The 18,082-nt window shown below is 39.0% G+C and overlaps 1 protein-coding gene and 1 long non-coding RNA gene across 2 annotated transcripts; one reads left to right on the top strand and one right to left on the bottom strand.

The window, feature by feature from the left end:
* Positions 1-878: 878 nt before the first annotated feature.
* On the bottom strand, positions 879-8,365 carry LOC131236991 (glyceraldehyde-3-phosphate dehydrogenase B, chloroplastic). The gene is made up of 9 exons (XM_058234592.1): positions 8,211-8,365; positions 7,594-7,707; positions 5,129-5,290; positions 4,493-4,660; positions 2,603-2,763; positions 2,421-2,482; positions 1,976-2,025; positions 1,470-1,876; positions 879-1,190 (listed from the first exon to the last, which is right to left on the bottom strand). Exons 1-9 carry the CDS (start codon positions 8,310-8,312, stop codon positions 1,055-1,057), a joined length of 1,362 nt encoding a protein of 453 aa, XP_058090575.1. The 5' UTR covers positions 8,313-8,365; the 3' UTR covers positions 879-1,054.
* LOC131236992 (uncharacterized) lies at positions 3,211-3,633 on the top strand. The gene is made up of 2 exons (XR_009166967.1): positions 3,211-3,406; positions 3,438-3,633. It is a non-coding gene; the product is annotated as an uncharacterized LOC131236992 (long non-coding RNA).
* Positions 8,366-18,082: the final 9,717 nt, after the last annotated feature.

Below are 18,082 nucleotides of genomic sequence, written 5' to 3'. Positions count from 1 at the left end.
TCATGCCTTAGTGGGATTTCACCACCTATGGATACTCAAACCCTTGATCGGGTGTCGATCACCGTCTTTCTCAAGGGATAATTACTTCGAATCTACGGAGCTTTTTCTGGACTCATCGCAGAGATTCTTCGAGTCGATGAGAGAAAATAAGAAAATATAAATAATTTCTAAAAAATTCAAAAATTAATTGATTGATAATAAAAAAGAATTTAGAACCCTTTAAATAGTGATACCAAACTTAGGAAGAAGTTTCTGAATCAAACTTCAACTCAAACTCTCTAAAATTCGTGACTTACTATAAATAGTAAACTAACTATTTTTAGATGGTCATATTTCCTACTAGACGTCATGGTTTTCGGCCAAAAATAGTAAATGTCCAATTTATCCTAACCATGTTATTCCCCTAAAATTTCTAAACCCTTTTCATGTTGGGCACGAGTCCTAAATCTCTAAGGATCAAGAGTTATGTATGATTGAACTAAAACTTATTATAAATAGGAAAAATGAAATTAAAAAAGATTTTCTACTGTGAATATGATGGAATCTGGCAAATTCGGTCTGGGCAACCCGACATAGCAAGGTTTGGTGGCTAAAGTAGCTTCTCCTATCCAAAATCATATATGATACGTCGAATAACTCATTTCGGTTTGCGAGATATGCTTATTTTAGTGTTCTGACAATCTTGATCACTTTCACTTCCGATCAGGCCTTCTCCAGTCAATCTTGGACATGAAAGTGTCCGCGACCCGCTCTACATCACTAACCCATGGGCACACTTTACAAAGGGAAAACCCAAGCATGTTGTGCACATCCTAAGTTGGAGGATCACATAGAAACATCATATTAGATCTTATCTTATTCTAGTAATAAAAAAGAAAGAAAGAAAGAGCATTCCTCCAAATGCATTATTCTAAGATTAAGAAATTATTCATTTTCCCTGCAAACCTTCACTTAAAAAAGGAAGTGTAGAAAACCTTAGGCCTTAATAGCCATTATGTTAATCACAAATCATACAATTAATAATCTTTTCTTTGATCAGAAAGAATGTAATGCTTTAAGCTTCATAGACTTTGCACTCCTCCGTCGCAGGTTCCTGCTTGCAGAACTCTTCCAAAGGGTCTCCGCTTCCGGGCACGGCAACTCCAGGCCACTTGCTTGCCACCAAATGTGCCAAATCGACCACACGTTGGCTACAAAAGACGGTCGCAATTTTGTTAATTAAGAACATACACATGAATGTGCGTTTGGACACATTATTGGATTGAATAGAATCGTAGTTACTAAATACAATTATATTATTTTCAAGTTAGGCTTGAAAGCAATATAGGTCTATAAGTCTAATTGCAATTTGGTCTTCTTTTTTTTTTTTCAAATTGTTCAATTTGAATATTGCAATCCAATTCAATAGAGCATCCAAATGAGCCCTTAATACTAGGCAAGATTTTGCTATGGAACTAAGTTATTCTCACCTGTATCCCCATTCATTGTCATACCATGCTACCACTTTGACCATATCATCCCCCATCACCATAGTCAGTGATGAATCAATGGTGGAGGAGACATCGCTGCAACGGAAGTCCACTGAAACAAGTGGCACATCGCAGACCGCCAAGATTCCATTTAGTGGGCCATCAGCAGCCTTTCTGAAGGCTCCATTGACGTCCTCGGCACTAAGTCCCTTCTTTGCAACATTCACAACAAGATCGACGACTGAGACGTTGGGAGTAGGCACTCGGAGAGCAATCCCGTTTAGCTTGCCCTTGAGCTGGGGCAGCACTAAAGACACGGCCTTGGCTGCGCCAGTGCTTGTAGGAACAATGTTCAATGCTGCAGCTCTTGCTCGTCTCAGGTCACGGTGGGACGCATCAAGTAGCCTCTATATCAATACAACATGAAAGCAATGAAATCATGCGAACAATGGATTGAAACGGCTTAGTTCATCTAGCTACATTGGGTTTTTCATTATTTCTTTTACCTGATCGCCAGTGTAGGAATGAGTGGTTGTCATGGTTCCCTTGACAATTCCTGTAAGTTCATCAAAAAATTAATTATGCTATTTTGATGGCCCACTAACCATATTGGCTAGCATTAAATCATAATAAAATGGTTGGCCCCACAAATCACCACTATCTGATTATGATCTTACTGTGGGAAATTAGCATAGAAAGAGAATGTTTGGTGTGTACCCATCATACAAAATAAATTTCTTTTAACATATAAATGCAATAATCAGATAGAAAATATGTTTTGTAATAAAAATATTGTCCTCATTTTAGGGAATTGGGTGTGTTTGGTTGCACCAAATATAACGAATCAGTCTAATTTCTTGCAAAAGTTCAAGATATTTCAAGAAACTCGTTGCAACCAAATGCACCCTTACATAAACGCAAAAATCTCAAATTAAAACAAAAAACTCATACCGAACTCTTCGTCCAGGACCTTCACGAAAGGAGCTAGGCAGTTCGTGGTACAAGATGCGTTGCTGTGATATATAACATCAAATTTCAAGTTGTGTATTATAATGTAGAGGTGTAACAAAATAATGAAAGAAACGCAAGTAAACTTGATTTGTTAGACAATAAAAATGGAAAAAAATAGCCACCTTACGATGTTTGACACCTCATGGGAGTAGTCGCCTTCATTCACTCCGACAACGTAGGTTGGAATGTCAGCCCCTTTGGCTGGGGCTGTTATGATGACCTTCGTAGCGCCGGCTTGTATGTGTTTTCCTGCACCCGGGCCATCCACGAAAACTCCTGTGCCCTATAATTCACAAACTTTAATTATAAATTTAATTATATAATGGTTTCATATTAGTCACAAATCATATTATCTTAATGGTGAAGTTTAGTGATTTTACATTGGACTTGTTTGGGTTCTCGATGCGTTTGGATGCGTTATCAGGTTGAATTGCAATTATTAGTATTGGAAAGCAGAGATAACCAAATTGTAATATTCTTAGTGCCTGTTTGGGTGCCACTTAAAATTGAATTAATCTCATTTTATTCAATCACAATTATCAAAGGATTAAAAACAACCTTGATAACCAACAATCATGATCTCTATTAGATAATTATGATTAGCTAAAATGAGATGAACTCATTTTTAAGTGGCACCCAAAAAAGGCCCAAACGGGTGTATGATGCAGCTCATGTGGATGGCTTGGTCCAATAATCAGGTGGCTCTACTGATCAGGTGGTCACAGTTGATGAAACAAATATACATTTCAAGTAAACTTGGCCTGATGTTTTCTAAGCTGTCCACCTGTTTCTGACATCTTGGCCTACTTGATGAATGGACCAACTTAAGTTTGAGGTGAGAACATTTTCAAAGTTGGACCCACTTGGTGGACAGCTAGGATATTGAACTTGTCGGCCACGATGGTACTTATGATGGCATTTTGATGGTATGTGAACTTTGATTATGTAACTTAGAAGCTGAACTTAAGAATCAGGGCTGCAATTTGAGGGCTATTTCCTCGAAATTTAATCATTTCTTCTTAATTAAATTAAATATTTGCAATTTAATTTATTTGTTCATCTCAACATGGCCTTAGCATATTTTGGGAAAAGAAGAAAGGAGATCATCTAGTAATGTGCTCTATGACCCTTATTTTACAGATTTATTTTTATTTTTATTTTTGTAAATAACTATCTAAATAATAAGGTATTTGTAAAAATTCACATAAAAATATTATGTTTGCAATTAAGTACATCATGAATTCGTAGTTATTATAAATAATTGGTTAGTTTTTTATAACAAATATTGACATTTTTTGGGGGGATATTAATAATGTTGAAATTATCCTTGCCATAAACCTTTTTATTCTTTACGATTAAAAAAAAAAAAAAAACTATAAGTTATTTTGTGGCACGTTTCGTACGGAGGAGACTAAAAGGTTATATGTTCTTCCCTTACAGGAGAATTTTGTGATTTATTTCATATGGACATTTTCATCATTTCCTTAGGTTTACTAATGGAAGATATGAAAAACCAGTAGAACGTGGGTATTTGCAATAAACATGAATTAACAATATGGTTATTTGTAAATTATATTTTTATGTGAGTATTTGCAAATATTCTATTATTGATGTTGGAATTAAAAAAAAAAATTCTATATTTATATATAAAATTTTAGACTAAGCAAAGTATGAAATGATGTCCTAAGAGAGCACTAAAGCTACCTCAACCTCATACACATGCACACAATCTCTAACACATATAAACACATTTAAAAAACATTACTCTTGAGGGTTTAGCATACAAAGATTGTAGGGAAGTCAAAATCGCTTGCTCCAATCATAGTTAATATTGTCAAGTACACTTATTTTTGAAGGCTCAACGAAAATGCCCAATCAACCAAAAGTAGTATCACACACTAGTGGTTGCCTACAAGTGGGCTACACAGGCTCAAGTCCAACAATTTTCACATAAATGAGAGAGAGAGTGGGACACATATGTGATGGATCGAAAATAAAATAAAAGAAAATACCTCAATGACAATATCAATGCCTAGTTCGGCCCACGGTAGCTTTAAGGGATCGCGATTGGACACAACCTTGATCGGCTTACCATCAACACTAATTGTTTCATTGTTCACGACTTTCACATCTGCTTTAAACGTTCCGAGCATCGAATCATATTTGAGAAGGTGAGATGCCTGGCATGGAAAATATACATCATTCAGTGAACTTGACTTGCAATATCGTGTTCCTATTTGTCGTCGGGCTCATGTTTTTGTGGTTCAGATCTGTTTTGATTTGCCACTGATCTCTGGCCTATTTTCCATTAAATTAAGATGGTTTCTTAATTTTATTCTCCACTGTCTATTTGCTATGCCATTAATCAAATGGTTAGGATCTTCCAATCTAGCAGATCAAATCCACAATGGGGCCCATTAGATAAATAACCTAAACCATGAAAACATAGGCCTCATAATTCCTCTCATTGTCATTCATGAAGGTGGCCAGTGCATACATTGCATGATCAAAGTACACACAATAGACTGGACCATGCCCCATCTATCAATGTTTCATCATCAAACATATTGGACCATTCATTTGTAATAAGTAGAGAAAATTATATTAATGAGATGAGTGAAAATACAAGAAATTTCGAATAATCTTACGTTCTTCACACCACCGCTGTCATTCACAACGATGACGTCGAGTGGTGAGTCCTTCCGACCATGCCAGCAACGGAGGAAGTTCCGACCGATACGTCCAAAGCCATTAATGGCCACCTTCAGCTTTGCGACTGTCTCTCCTTTAATCGGGGTCGATCCAACGGTCTGATTAAAATATGTAAGCTCTTATTTTTCCATATTATAGTGCATGAAACCAGATAATTTATTAAAGAAATGAAAATGAAGCAAGAATTTACAAAATGATACTATTTTATTTCCAAAAGTGAAAAAGAAAGGGTGCATCAAATCACACATGAAAATCATGTGATCATCCCTGACCGTCCATCAGTTGTGGGTGGGAGTCTTAAGCACAGTTAAATCAAATTCCCGCCAACTTTTCAAAAGTGGGATGTGAAATGTGATTGTATGGGATTCCTACCCACTGCAATTTGATGTGGGGAGGTGTTTGGTGAACATTCTCTGCTTTTATCAGTTGGGATACGTGATTAGTGCATCCAGTCCATCAATCTTTGTCTTTTGGCCTCAGATGATAATCCATCGGCTCAGATCTCAAGGTGGAGGTAGGAGTGGTTGATGGATTGTACATTATATACTATACACTGAACGATGGATCTTGAATCCTACAACTGGGACCCACCATCCGGTAATACAGACTGTAGGGCCGGTCTACCCCACCATGGATGGATTATGCTCCTCATAGAGCAGACGAATATATATATATATATATATATATATATATATATTTTATCCGAATTGAATGTGGACCATTGAGATCTTTTGACAACATGCAGTCCAGAAAAATCAAGTGCCAGGACTGTCCCACACTGTTAGGCCCACCGTGAATGTATGTTGTTTATCCATGCCGTCCATCCGTTTTTCCAGCTCATTTTAGCGGTTGAAATCAAAATTGAAGTATATCCAAAGATCAAGTAGACCACACCGAAGGAAACAGTTGGAATAATGATTTTCACCGTTGAAACCTTCAAAGGGCCCACTGTGATGTTTATTTGTCATCCAACCTGTTAATAAGATCACACAAACATGGATGAAGGGAAAACACAAATATCAGCTTGATCCAAAACTCCTGGGGTCCCCAAGATTTTCTCAACGGTAGACATTCAATTCACACTGTTTCATGTGGTGTGGTCCACTGGAACTTTGGAAATGCTTCATTTTTGGGCTCAAGCATTAAAATTATCTGTTAAAATGGATAGACGGAGTGGATAAAATACATATATCACGGTGAGCCTGAATTTACTCAGTACCCAATCCGCTTCCAGAATTTTGGGGCACATCAAATCCATGCCTACATCACCAAACCGACCGAAGATCATATAATTCCTCATATACCACTGCTTCCACCCCAGGGTCGTCTATGGGCCAGTCAAGCGGGTTAGCCCAAAGGCCCGTTAATCTGGCCCAAATACTTCAGGATTTTGCCGTACTTCAAGCCTAACTAAGCCGGCCCATTTAAAAAATTCCACGGGCCAAGATAAACATCTGGCCTTCACCCCAACTTTCATAACCTTCCTACTGTTTTCAGGTGTAACACTAGATCTAGGGCTGTCTATGGCCCAGGCCCATTCAGCTGGCCCTAAAAGTCCAAGCCCGTCCTGTGATGAATCTGCAGGCCCAGGTCCAAGCCCGAAACTGGCCACCCTCTTTTGTTGAAGACCTAGCCGGTTAGTTATGCATGCTAAACCAGGCAAGATATTGACAAAATGACCATGAAACCTCTAACGGGACAGGCCAGGTCAGGTTTGGATCCAAGACTAGCCCGATTAATAAACGGGCTTTAAATGTTTGGCCGAGGTCTGAGATTAATACGAAGGCCCAAATACTTTCTAGCTTAAGCATCTAGGTCCATGCCCATGACATCCTACTGACTAAGTACCTTGCCGGTTACTGCTAAACAAACGGGCCAACAAGGGCTGGGAAGCCCAGTAAAGCCCAATTAGTTACAATGCGTCAAATCTGCCTAACTCCAAAGCCCATTGCATCCAAATCCAGCACAGACCAGCTTATGAATGGATCAATACTAAGAAATTTCAATCATTGGTGTTTCGACGGCCACGATTCATCGGCATGAATCCTATCTTGACCACAAATTAACATCAGTATTAATTTTGGTAAGTTCCAAATGCCTATGATATTAGCAAACAATTTCTCTCTCTCTCTCTCTCTCTCTCTCTCTCTCTCTCATTCAAGAATAAAGAAAACATAGAGCGAAAATCTCACAATTCTCATAAAAGTTAGTATCAAGCTATAAAAATTGAATTTGGTATATTTGATTTAATTTCATTTACATTGTATAATAGTATTTATAGAATATAATAGCAAAATCAAAATTTTAACATATGAAATTGATAAGAGTAAAAGAGAAAAAACAAATAATACAAATAAGGTGAGTTAACTATAATCAATGCTTATCTCTAATACAAGCTAACCTTGGGAGTGAGCTGGGAAGCCAAAACATCATAGAAGGACGCTTCTCTTGCATGTTTGGCATAGGTCACACATGTGTTAGATCGAAGACCCGAGAATTCAGCCACGTCCAATCTCTGCATATCAACAATTTCATCTTCACATAAAAATCATATAAGCACCTTTGTCAAGAAAACAATGATTATTTATGAAGTAGTATATTACACAAAAAATTCAAAATTTATCTCCGGCTAATACATGCTAAGCACGTTGCTAAGGGTGCACACGTGTGGCACATGGACAGATGATGTATGCCATTGTTTTGATGAGCCTTATATCCAACATGGGACGCCTAAGAAATCTCCCAAATTGTAAAATTCTAAAACTTTCAATCAATAACCTAGAAATAAACAATTGGATTAAAAAAAAAAAAAAAAAAAGACCAAAAGATTAGGATATTTCAATCTTAGTGATTTTTGGGTCATCTCAATCCAAGATTGATGATCTAATCAACAAAGCATGGGCCTCACATTCATGAAATCTTGTCATGTACATGTGATCTCTCTACGTGATGCAAAGCACCCAAGAGATGTTTACATAGATAATATACTGTAAGAAAGAAAAAGAGGAGAAAGGAGACCTTTGAAAAGCACGGAGTGGCATGGCTGTGGTGGGAAGCCTTGGAAGGAATCCTAGTGTTAGTAGGAATCCTCGAGGAAGCAAGAGCTGCATGTGTGGCCATCTCTGCAACTAGAGCTTATGGTTCAACCTTACAACCACATTTATACATTTATCTTAATGTACTTATGCTCATATATGTAGTCCACACGCGTGTGGAACACCGGCCTCCACTCGCTGTCACACATGCCAATGTGGCCACACATGCATGAGATCTGCACTTTCCATCCCGGTCCATCTTGGTCTTAAATTCTTCTACCTAAAAAACAATCATGCCGTTTCACGAAACAAACCAATGGTTAAAATCATCCTTTTTTAGCCGTCCATTTATTTTGTATGATCCAGTCCATGTGAGGAGTGAAATGGCCTGATTTTAGGCTTCAGGACTAAAGTGGATAGCCCAACTAATATGGAAGGCTCTGATCAGGTACACGTGCATGCGTGTGGATGGGTGAGGCTTCCACACACGTGTGCCATATCTGATGTTGGTATTTTTAAAAGAGTAAAGTAATGGTTGGATGTGAAGCAAGGGATGCATGTGTGGTGACCAAAATGTGAGTACGAGATAAGATTATATTTGGACCCTCAGCTTTGGACCACATGTTTCTTAGCTTTCTTGGTTGGGCTAGATTAGTATGATAGTCTATCATCGTTTTGAAAACGATGGTGACTCATCTCCTGACACGTGGCACTGGTAAAAGGCTTTCAGACCAGCCAAATTGTGGATGGAATATGTCTCTAAAATCATATTGATCAGGAAATACTAACCATTCAATTGAAATCCATTAAATGGACCGTTAAATGCAAATTAGTGTGTGGTCCAAATTCAAAGAGCAAATTTTTACTTCTAATTGTTGTGTTATGCTGTAAACAATTGGTTAAATGAACTGGACGGTCTGGATTTCTGTACAATTATGTTATGTGTACGTGTACGGTTACAGAGTAACCGCCATATGGAGGTGAATTATCAAAGGAGTCTGATAGGTTGTTGTTTCTTTTTTAGGTAAGTAAATTACAAAAAAGCCCTTCTAAAGGTAGCATTCGAGGATGAGGAGTTATATATGATAAGTGGACTCAGCTCTGACAAGTGGGTGGCTCGGGACCATTGGGCTGTTGTGTCCAGAGGTGGATGGACCGTTATCTTAAAATATCATCGATGGGACAATCTTAACCTCCAGATTTATGGCCAAAAGATAGACGGTTCATAGGAGAAAAACGACAAGGGTCCACGTTTCAACTCTTAGGAAAAGTCCTAGTATTGATTTTTGGGATCTTCGAGTTCGGGGAGAATGTTCCATCCAAGATAAGCTCCAAGAGACGAAAGGTCTGTATCACCGTACCAATGGGACCCACTTATTAGTGTTGCAGAAAAACACGTGTATGTGATTAATGTAAGAGCGAGGCTAAAACATTTAAAAAAAAGCCAAATAAAAGATAGAAAGATCAAACAAAACAAGATACAAAAAAAGTCATAATGATTTACATATTTCGACGATATCCTTATTTCATGGAACAATAATACAGAGCTTTTTTATTCACTAGAAATAAGAGAAACAGAAATACAAGAGTTATATCTTTCCCACTTATATAGGGAATCCCATATCAAGAAATACTCTAAAAGAAAAATATAATAAAATACATTTCTCTAACTATAGTCCCATATATATAGACAACACCATTGGAGAGTGCATACATGAAAACCCAGGTAAACTAGGTTTCATAAATAAATGATATTCGTATGCATATGCATACGGAGGAGATAAGGGGACATCTCCTACTAAGAGACGTCATAGCCCCTGTACAGAGGCACAACCGTAACATTCTTACTAGAAGACTAGTTCCTCTAATAATGTGAAAAATACTCTTAATGATAGCTACCCAAACATTACCAACTGCTAAATAATAACAAGCCTAAGAGAAATGATGCAATAAACAAACTTCTCACTTGTAATAAGCTTTGTTAGTATGTCTGTCATGTTGTCGTCGGTGTGGATCTTTTGCAAGTGACATTGAACATCGATATGTTTAGTCTAAGTATGAAATATTGAATTTTTAACTGAGTGTAACGCGCTCTGATTGTCATAATGAATCACCACCACTTTTCGCTTAAATTTCAATTCTTCTAGCAACTTCTTCAACCAAATAACTTCCTTGTATGCTTGTGTAATTGACATGTACCCTGTTTCTATAGCAGATAAGGCCACCATTGACTGCAGTTTCGACATTCAACTAACTACATCATGGGGCAAGAAGAAAACATAACATCTGATCTATCTTCTTTTATCACGATCTCCAGCATGATCTGCATCAACAAATCTAATTCTAAATTTTTGACCACTATAACAAATAGTTATTTTAGAAGTAACCTTTAAGTAACAAATGATCTACTTCATAGTAGTTTAATGATATATACTCGGGTTCACTACGTATTTACTGACTGCTCCCACTACTTGAGACATACTTACCTTCTTCGCTTTTGTACTAGGACACTAATTAGAAGATAGCTTGCAACTAACAATGAATAAAATACTGACTGTGTTAGAATTCTGAATGTCGAAGCGGCACAAAACTCTTTTAACATAATCCTTTTGGGTTATCTAAACTTTCATGTTCTTCCTATCTCTAAATATGACCATCCCAAGAATCTGATTAATATTACCAAAATCTTTCATATCAAATTCTCTATATAAACGAGTTTTTAATGTTGCAATAGTATCTTTAGTAGTACCTACAACTATCATGTCATCTACATACAATAACAAAATAATAAAGCTACCATTACCATAGATATGAACATAAGCATAATGGTTTGTCTCACATCTTTTAAATTTCAAACTCACAATGAAAGAATCAAACCGCTTGTACTACACCTTGGTATTTGCTTTAAACCGTATAATGATCTGTTCAACCGACAAATAAGATTCTTTTTATTTATTTTTTTAATAAAGAATTGGAGTTGAGTTATATAAATTTCTTCGTCAAGATTCTCGTACAAAAAAGTAGTTTTTACATCCAACTGCTTCAACTCTAAGTCAAGCACTGCTGCCATACTCAAACAGACACCCAAATAGAAATTTCATTAAAGTCAATACTTAATTTTTGAGCATACACTTTTACCATTAATAAAGCTTTGTCTATTTCAACATTTCCATTATTATTCTTTTTCAGATTGTAAACCCGCTTACATTCAATAGTCTTCTTCTATTTGGGTAATTCAACTAATTTTCAAGTCTTGGTCTTATACAGAACTTCCATCTCATCATTCATAGACACTCTTCATTAGTTAGTCTCTACAAATTCACATGCCTCTCGGTATGAAGAAGGCTCACACTCTTCTATTATACAAATGTATGTTGTAATATAATCTTTAAGCCAAACAAAAGATTTTGTAGCTCTCTTTAATCAACTTTAATCACTTTAAATTTTAGCACCCGGTATCTCATATGCATGTTTTTCATCAGTTTCATCTTTAACGATATCATCAATTTGCTGACCTTATGAATCAACAGGTTGATTTTGAACATCATTTAAATATTTCAATTCAATTATCTCTTGTGACTTGAGCATGACAATTATGTCTTCGTACAATAAATATTCATTAAAAATAATACTTCAGCTAATTACTAACTTGTGGACCTACAATCCATTCTCTTTTGTTCCATCTACATATTTAAGAAAAAGATACTTTCTAAACATCGCATCCAGCTTAGTCTTGTGTTATTCAGGAATCCATACATAAGCATCACAACCAAAACTATAAATGAATGAATAATTAACTAGTTTTTCATACCATACGTTTTTAGGGACCCTGCAATCTAGTGCATTTGTAAGAGAATGATTTACCAAGTAACAGGTTGTATTAATAGCTTCTACGTAAAAGCATTGCTCGAGCCTAGCTAAATTCAGCATGCTCCTAGCACGATCCATTAGGCATATGATTCATATGTTTTGCAACTCCGTTACGCTATCAAGTACTAAGAATTGTGTAATGCTTCTCAATTTCATGTTTACTACAAAAATCATTGAATTATATTAAATTATATTTTCCTCCATTATCAATTCTTAGACACTTGATTTTCTTTTCATTCAGATTTTCAACTAATATTTTAAACTTAATAAAACAAGTAAAAACATTACTATTCCTTTTTAACATGTAAACCCACACCGATGTAAAGCGGGTCGTGGACAGTTTCATGGCCAAGATGGATCAGAAAAGGCCCGGTCGACGACAGAAGTGATCTGGACCATCGGACCTTAGATCGGGCATATCTCGCAATCCGAAATGAGTTATCTGACGTAAAATATATGATTTTGGGGTAGAATGAGCTACTTCAGCCAATCAACCCTGCTATGCCGGGTTACGCAGCCCGAAATTGTGAAAAACCTCTTGATCGATGGTCGTTTTCCTATTTTAATTCCGTTTTTACTATAAATAATAAGTTTTAATTTGATTATAACTCTTCATCCGTCAGGCTTTAGGAGTTGCGCCCAACGTGAAAAGAGCTTAGAATAATTAGGAGAACGGTTTGGTGAAGCCAAATAGGACAGTTACTATTTTTAGCCGAAAACCTTGCGCACTAGTAGACATCACGACCGTCTATAAATAGTAAGTTTACTATTTATAGTAAGTCACAAATTCTAGGAGTTTGAGTTGTAGTTTGATTTTGATTTCTTTCCCATTGCTTGGTACCCTTATTTAAAGGGTTGTGAACTCGTTTTTAATTATTTATCAATCAATTTCGAATTTATTAGAATTTATTTCTATTCTCTGCTTTCTTTCCTCATGGATTCGAGAAGTCTTTATGAGGAGTCCAAAGAAGTTTCATGGATTCAGAATAGTTATCCTCTTGAGGAAGCGGTGCTTGACCTCACGTCCACCCCTGCATCAGTTTTGTATCAAAGTAAGGTTTCTCCTCGGATTGATGGCTTCTAACGACGGGTCGGGTAACAATCCCATAGGTGGTGCTCCAGGAAATTTACCTTTAACTGCGACAGCTTTTGAAGTAGCGCAACGAGAGAATCAACAAGCCATGTAAGGGCTGCAGGCTTCCATCGACCTCATAGCGGATCTCTTGGCGGAAAACCTAAGGTAACTCCGTGTTCCTGGTGGCAATCCTCCACCCCCAATTAATCGCCCTGATCGCAGGATAGTACCGGCAGTGCATCCAAGGATCATTCCTGAGGAAGGGGGCTCCAGTGAGGAGGAAATCAACGACATAATCTTCCAACACCCCAGACATGGCTGCGATCGAGTAGATCGAATGGATCGAGAATTCAAGATGAGGGTTGATATTCCTAGCTTCAATGGTCATCTATACATTGAGGATTTCCTCGATTGGCTTTCTAAAGTTGAGCGATTTTTCGACTATATGGATATCCCTGAAGCAAAGAAAGTCAAGCTTGTGGTCTATAAGTTGAAAGGAGGAGCTTCAGCTTAGTGGGAACAACTTCAACTCGTGCGAACCAGGCAGACGAAAGCACCAATCTGCATCTGGCAGCGGATGAAGCAGGTACTACGTGCTCGATTCCTCCCTAGCGATTACGATTAAGTATTATTCCAACAATACCAAAATTGTCGATAAGGTAGTCAGTCGGTGAGAGAATACACAGAAGAATTTTACCGCCTGGCGTCGCGTAACGATTTAGTCGAGACTGAATCGTAGCAAGTCGCTCGATTCAACGGTGGATTGCGTATGGCTATCTAGGATCGGGTCCAAATGCAGTCCGTCTGGACGATGAATGATGCGATCAAGTTGGCAACTCGGGCAGAAGCGTAACTTAAACGTCCTAACACACGGACCTATCCTACTGCAAGGATCCCTGTGGCAGGTCTGCCCCAGAGAACTGCACAGCCTAAGGGAAATGAGCCCATAGGAGCATGCACTCAACCTCCTACATTTGAGAACCAAGATCAGGGAAGCGGGCAAGCTAGACCCCAAAGGGGCATATCGATTGCTACTAATCCAAGTAGAATCCCGAACCCCTATGCTCGGCCAAGGCCCGATAACTGCTACCGTTGTGGCCAACCGGGCCATCTATCAAATACTTGTCCCCAGTGAAAAATGGCAAACCTCGCCATCAATGATGGTAGTACTGATAACGCTTATGAAGATCCAGATATTGAAGAACAGGAGCATACCACCGAGGACGAGGCAGATGATTCAGGTTGAATTCAGCAAGATCACGGTGAGTTGCTCGTTGTGAGGTGACTATTATATACGCCAAGAAAAGAAGTGCATCCATAGTGGCATAACATCTTCCGCACTAGGTGTACGGTGAATCAAAAGGTTTGTGACGTGATCATTGACAGTGGGAGCAACGAGAACATCATCTCCAAGGTCATGGCAGAAAAATTACAATTGAAAATGGAGCGTCATCCCTCTCCATATACAATCGGTTGGATCAAGAAGGTCAGCGAAACACAGGTAACCGAACGGTGCACCATATCCTTTTCAATTGACAAACATTATAAGGATGAAGTAGTATGTATATGGTTGACATGGAAGCATGTCACATACTACTCGGTCGGCCCTGGCAATCTGACCATGATGCCACTCATAAAGGGCGAGATAATATATATATCTTCATCAAGGACAGCCGAAAGACCATATTGGCCCTTATGGATCCAGAGAGACCACTTGAAACTTTCAAAGTGGAGGGCCATTTTCTCTTAACCATACGGGACTTCGTGTAAGAATAAAAGGAAACGGGACAGACTTATGCATTAATTGTAAAAGGGGAAGAACTCGAGCCTACCAACATCCCTGAAAGACTAAGGCCCCTGCTACATGAATTCAAAGAAATCTGGCCCGATGACCTTCCCAATGGGTTACCCCCCATGCGGGATATCCAGCACCATATCGACTTTGTCCATGGGTCCAGTTTACCTAATCGTCCCCATTATCGAATGAGTCCGAATGAGTGCGAGATTCTACAGGGACAAGTAGAGGAGTTGATCTGTAAGGGTCTTATTCGAGAGAGCATGAGTTCATGTGCTGTACCAGCTCTATTAACTCCAAAGAAAGATGGGAGTTGGCGCATGTGTGTCGACAACCGAGCCATCAACAAAATCACCATAAAATATAGGTTTCCTATACCACGGTTAGACGATATGCTAGATATGCTAGAGAGTGCAAAAATATTCTCTAAATTGGACCTAAGGAGCGGCTACCATCAGATTCGAATACGGTCGGGTGATGAATGGAAAACGACCTTTAAGACCAAGGAAGGATTATACGAATGGATGGTTATGCCCTTCGGTCTTTCGAATGCGCCTAGTACATTTATAAGGTTGATGAAACAAGTTCTGAAACATTTCATTGGGCGGTTCATTGTGGTTTATTTCGATAATATTTTGATATACAGTTAAGACGAAACCACCCATATGGAACACCTCAAGAAGGTCCTTCAAGTGCTTACTAAAAATAAACTGTACCTCAATTTTAAAAAGTGTAGCTTCTGACTGATAGCCTATTATTCCTGGGTTTTGTCGTCACATCCACAGGCATTCGGGTGGATGAGGAAAAGGTGAAGGCAATCAGAGAATAGCTGGTTCCTACAAATATTTATGAAGTGCGAAGTTTTTATGGACTGACGACATTCTATCGTCGGTTCATGAAAAATTTCAGTACCATTGTGTCACCAATCACAGATTGCATGAAGAAAAGGGCAGTTTCTGTAGACTGACGAAGCCGACGGGAACTTTACCGAAATCAAGCGCAGATTATCCACGACCCCGGTTCTTGTACTTCCCAACTTTGACAAACTGTCTGAAGTCGAATATGATGCCTTATATGTCAAAATTAGGGGAGTTTTGTCTCAAGAAGGTAGGCCGGTAGCCTTCTATAGCGAGAAACTTAGTGATGCACAAAAGAAGTGGTTTACATATGAGATCGAGTTATACGTGGTGGTCCAGGCACAACGGCACTGGCGACATTATTTGATTCAAAAGGAATTCATACTTTACACGGACCATCAAGCTCTCAAATTCATTAATAGTCAAGCCAACATTAACTGTGTGCATGCTAGGTGGATCTCGTTTTTGCAGGAATTCACGTTCGTACTAAAATATAAGTCAGGGCAACAGAACAAAGTATCTGATGCACTGAGTCGCCGTGCAACATTGTTAGTCACTATGAGCAATGAGGTTGTCGGGTTCGAGCGCCTCAAATACATTTATGCCGATGACGACGACTTCAAAGACGCATGGGTTAGATGCCAAGACGGTCACCCCGGTGACTTACATATGCAAGATGGGTTCCTTTTCAAGGAAAATCGACTGTGTATCCCAAACAGTTCGCTAAGGGAACAAATAATCCAAGAACTACATGGAGGTGGCCTCAGTGGACACCTTGGGCGAGACAAGACGCGTGCTCTTGTGGAAGAACGGTATTACTGGCAGCAATTGGTATGTGACGTGGGAAAGGTAGTCCAACGTTGTTATATTTGTCAGACCTCTAAGGGACAATCTCATAATACGGGCCTTTACACTCCGTTACCCGTGCCTGACGGCCCTTGGGAGGATTTATCTATGGACTTCGTGCTTGGTCTCCCACGAACTCAACGCGGCATGGATTCGGTGTTCGTGGTAGTAGATCGTTTCTCCAAGATAGCGCACTTTATTCCATGCAAGAAGACTCTCAATGCAACACATGTGGCGAATCTATTCTTCAGAGAAATTGTACGGCTACACGGGGTTCCTAAGACTATTACTTCTGACCGTGACACGAAGTTTATAAGTCACTTTTGGCGGACTTTGTGGACTCGATTTGATACACGACTTCAGTTCAGCAGCGCTTACTACCTACAGACTGACGGTCAAACTGAGGTTGTGAATCGCATATTGGGAAACCTCCTTCGATGTATTTCAAGAGAAAAACCGAAGCAGTGGGATTTGACTTTGTCTCAAGTGGAGTTTGCATTAAACAACATGGTGAACCGCTCGACAGGAAAATCCCCATTCCAGGTTATTTATAGACAAGTACCTCGCCACATATTAGACTTGGTCCCTCTGCCCAAGCTCCCAGGCATGAGCATTGCAGCAGAACATATGGCTGACAAGATCATGGGCATTCATGCGGAGGTACAAACCAAGTTACATGCCTCGAACGAAAAGTACAAGGAGCAAGCGGACAAGTATCGGCGACAAAAAGTGTTCGAGGTGGGCGATCAAGTAATGGTCCATCTGCCCAAAGAACGATTTCCGACCGGAACGTACAACAAGTTGAAGAATAAAAAAATTGGACTGGTACCAATCATCTGAAAGATCAATGACAACGCTTATGTTATTAATCTTCCAGATGACATGGCAATCTCACGGACTTTCAACGTCGCGGACCTGACTGAGTATCATGAACCAGCGCAGGATGAGAACTCGAGGACGAGTTCTTTTGAAGTGGAGGGGACTGATCTAGAGCGGGTCATGGACAGTTTTATGGCCAAGATGGATCAGAAAAGGTCCGGTCGACGACAGAAGTGATCCGGACCATCGGACCTTAGATCGGGCGTATCTCGCAATCCGGAATGAGTTATCTAATGTAAAATATATGATTTTGGGGTAGAACGAGCTACTTTAGCCAACCAACCCCGCTACGCCAGGTTGCGCAGCCCGAAATTGCGAAAAACCCCTTGATCGATGGTCATTTCCCTGTTTTAATTTCGTTTTTACTATAAATAGTAAGTTTTAGTTTGATTATAACTCTTCATCCGTCAGGCTTTAGGAGTAGCGCCCAACGTGAAAAGAGCTTAGAATAATTAGGAGAACGGTTTGGTGAAGCCAAATAGGACAGTTACTATTTTTGGTCGCAAACCTTGCGCACTAGTAGACATCACGAC

The sequence above is a fragment of the Magnolia sinica genome, chromosome 2 (assembly GCF_029962835.1).
Source record: "Magnolia sinica isolate HGM2019 chromosome 2, MsV1, whole genome shotgun sequence".
Taxonomy (NCBI): Eukaryota; Viridiplantae; Streptophyta; class Magnoliopsida; order Magnoliales; family Magnoliaceae; genus Magnolia; species Magnolia sinica.
Note: the sequence above shows the minus strand (reverse complement) of the source record. Positions and strands in the feature narration are given on the sequence as shown.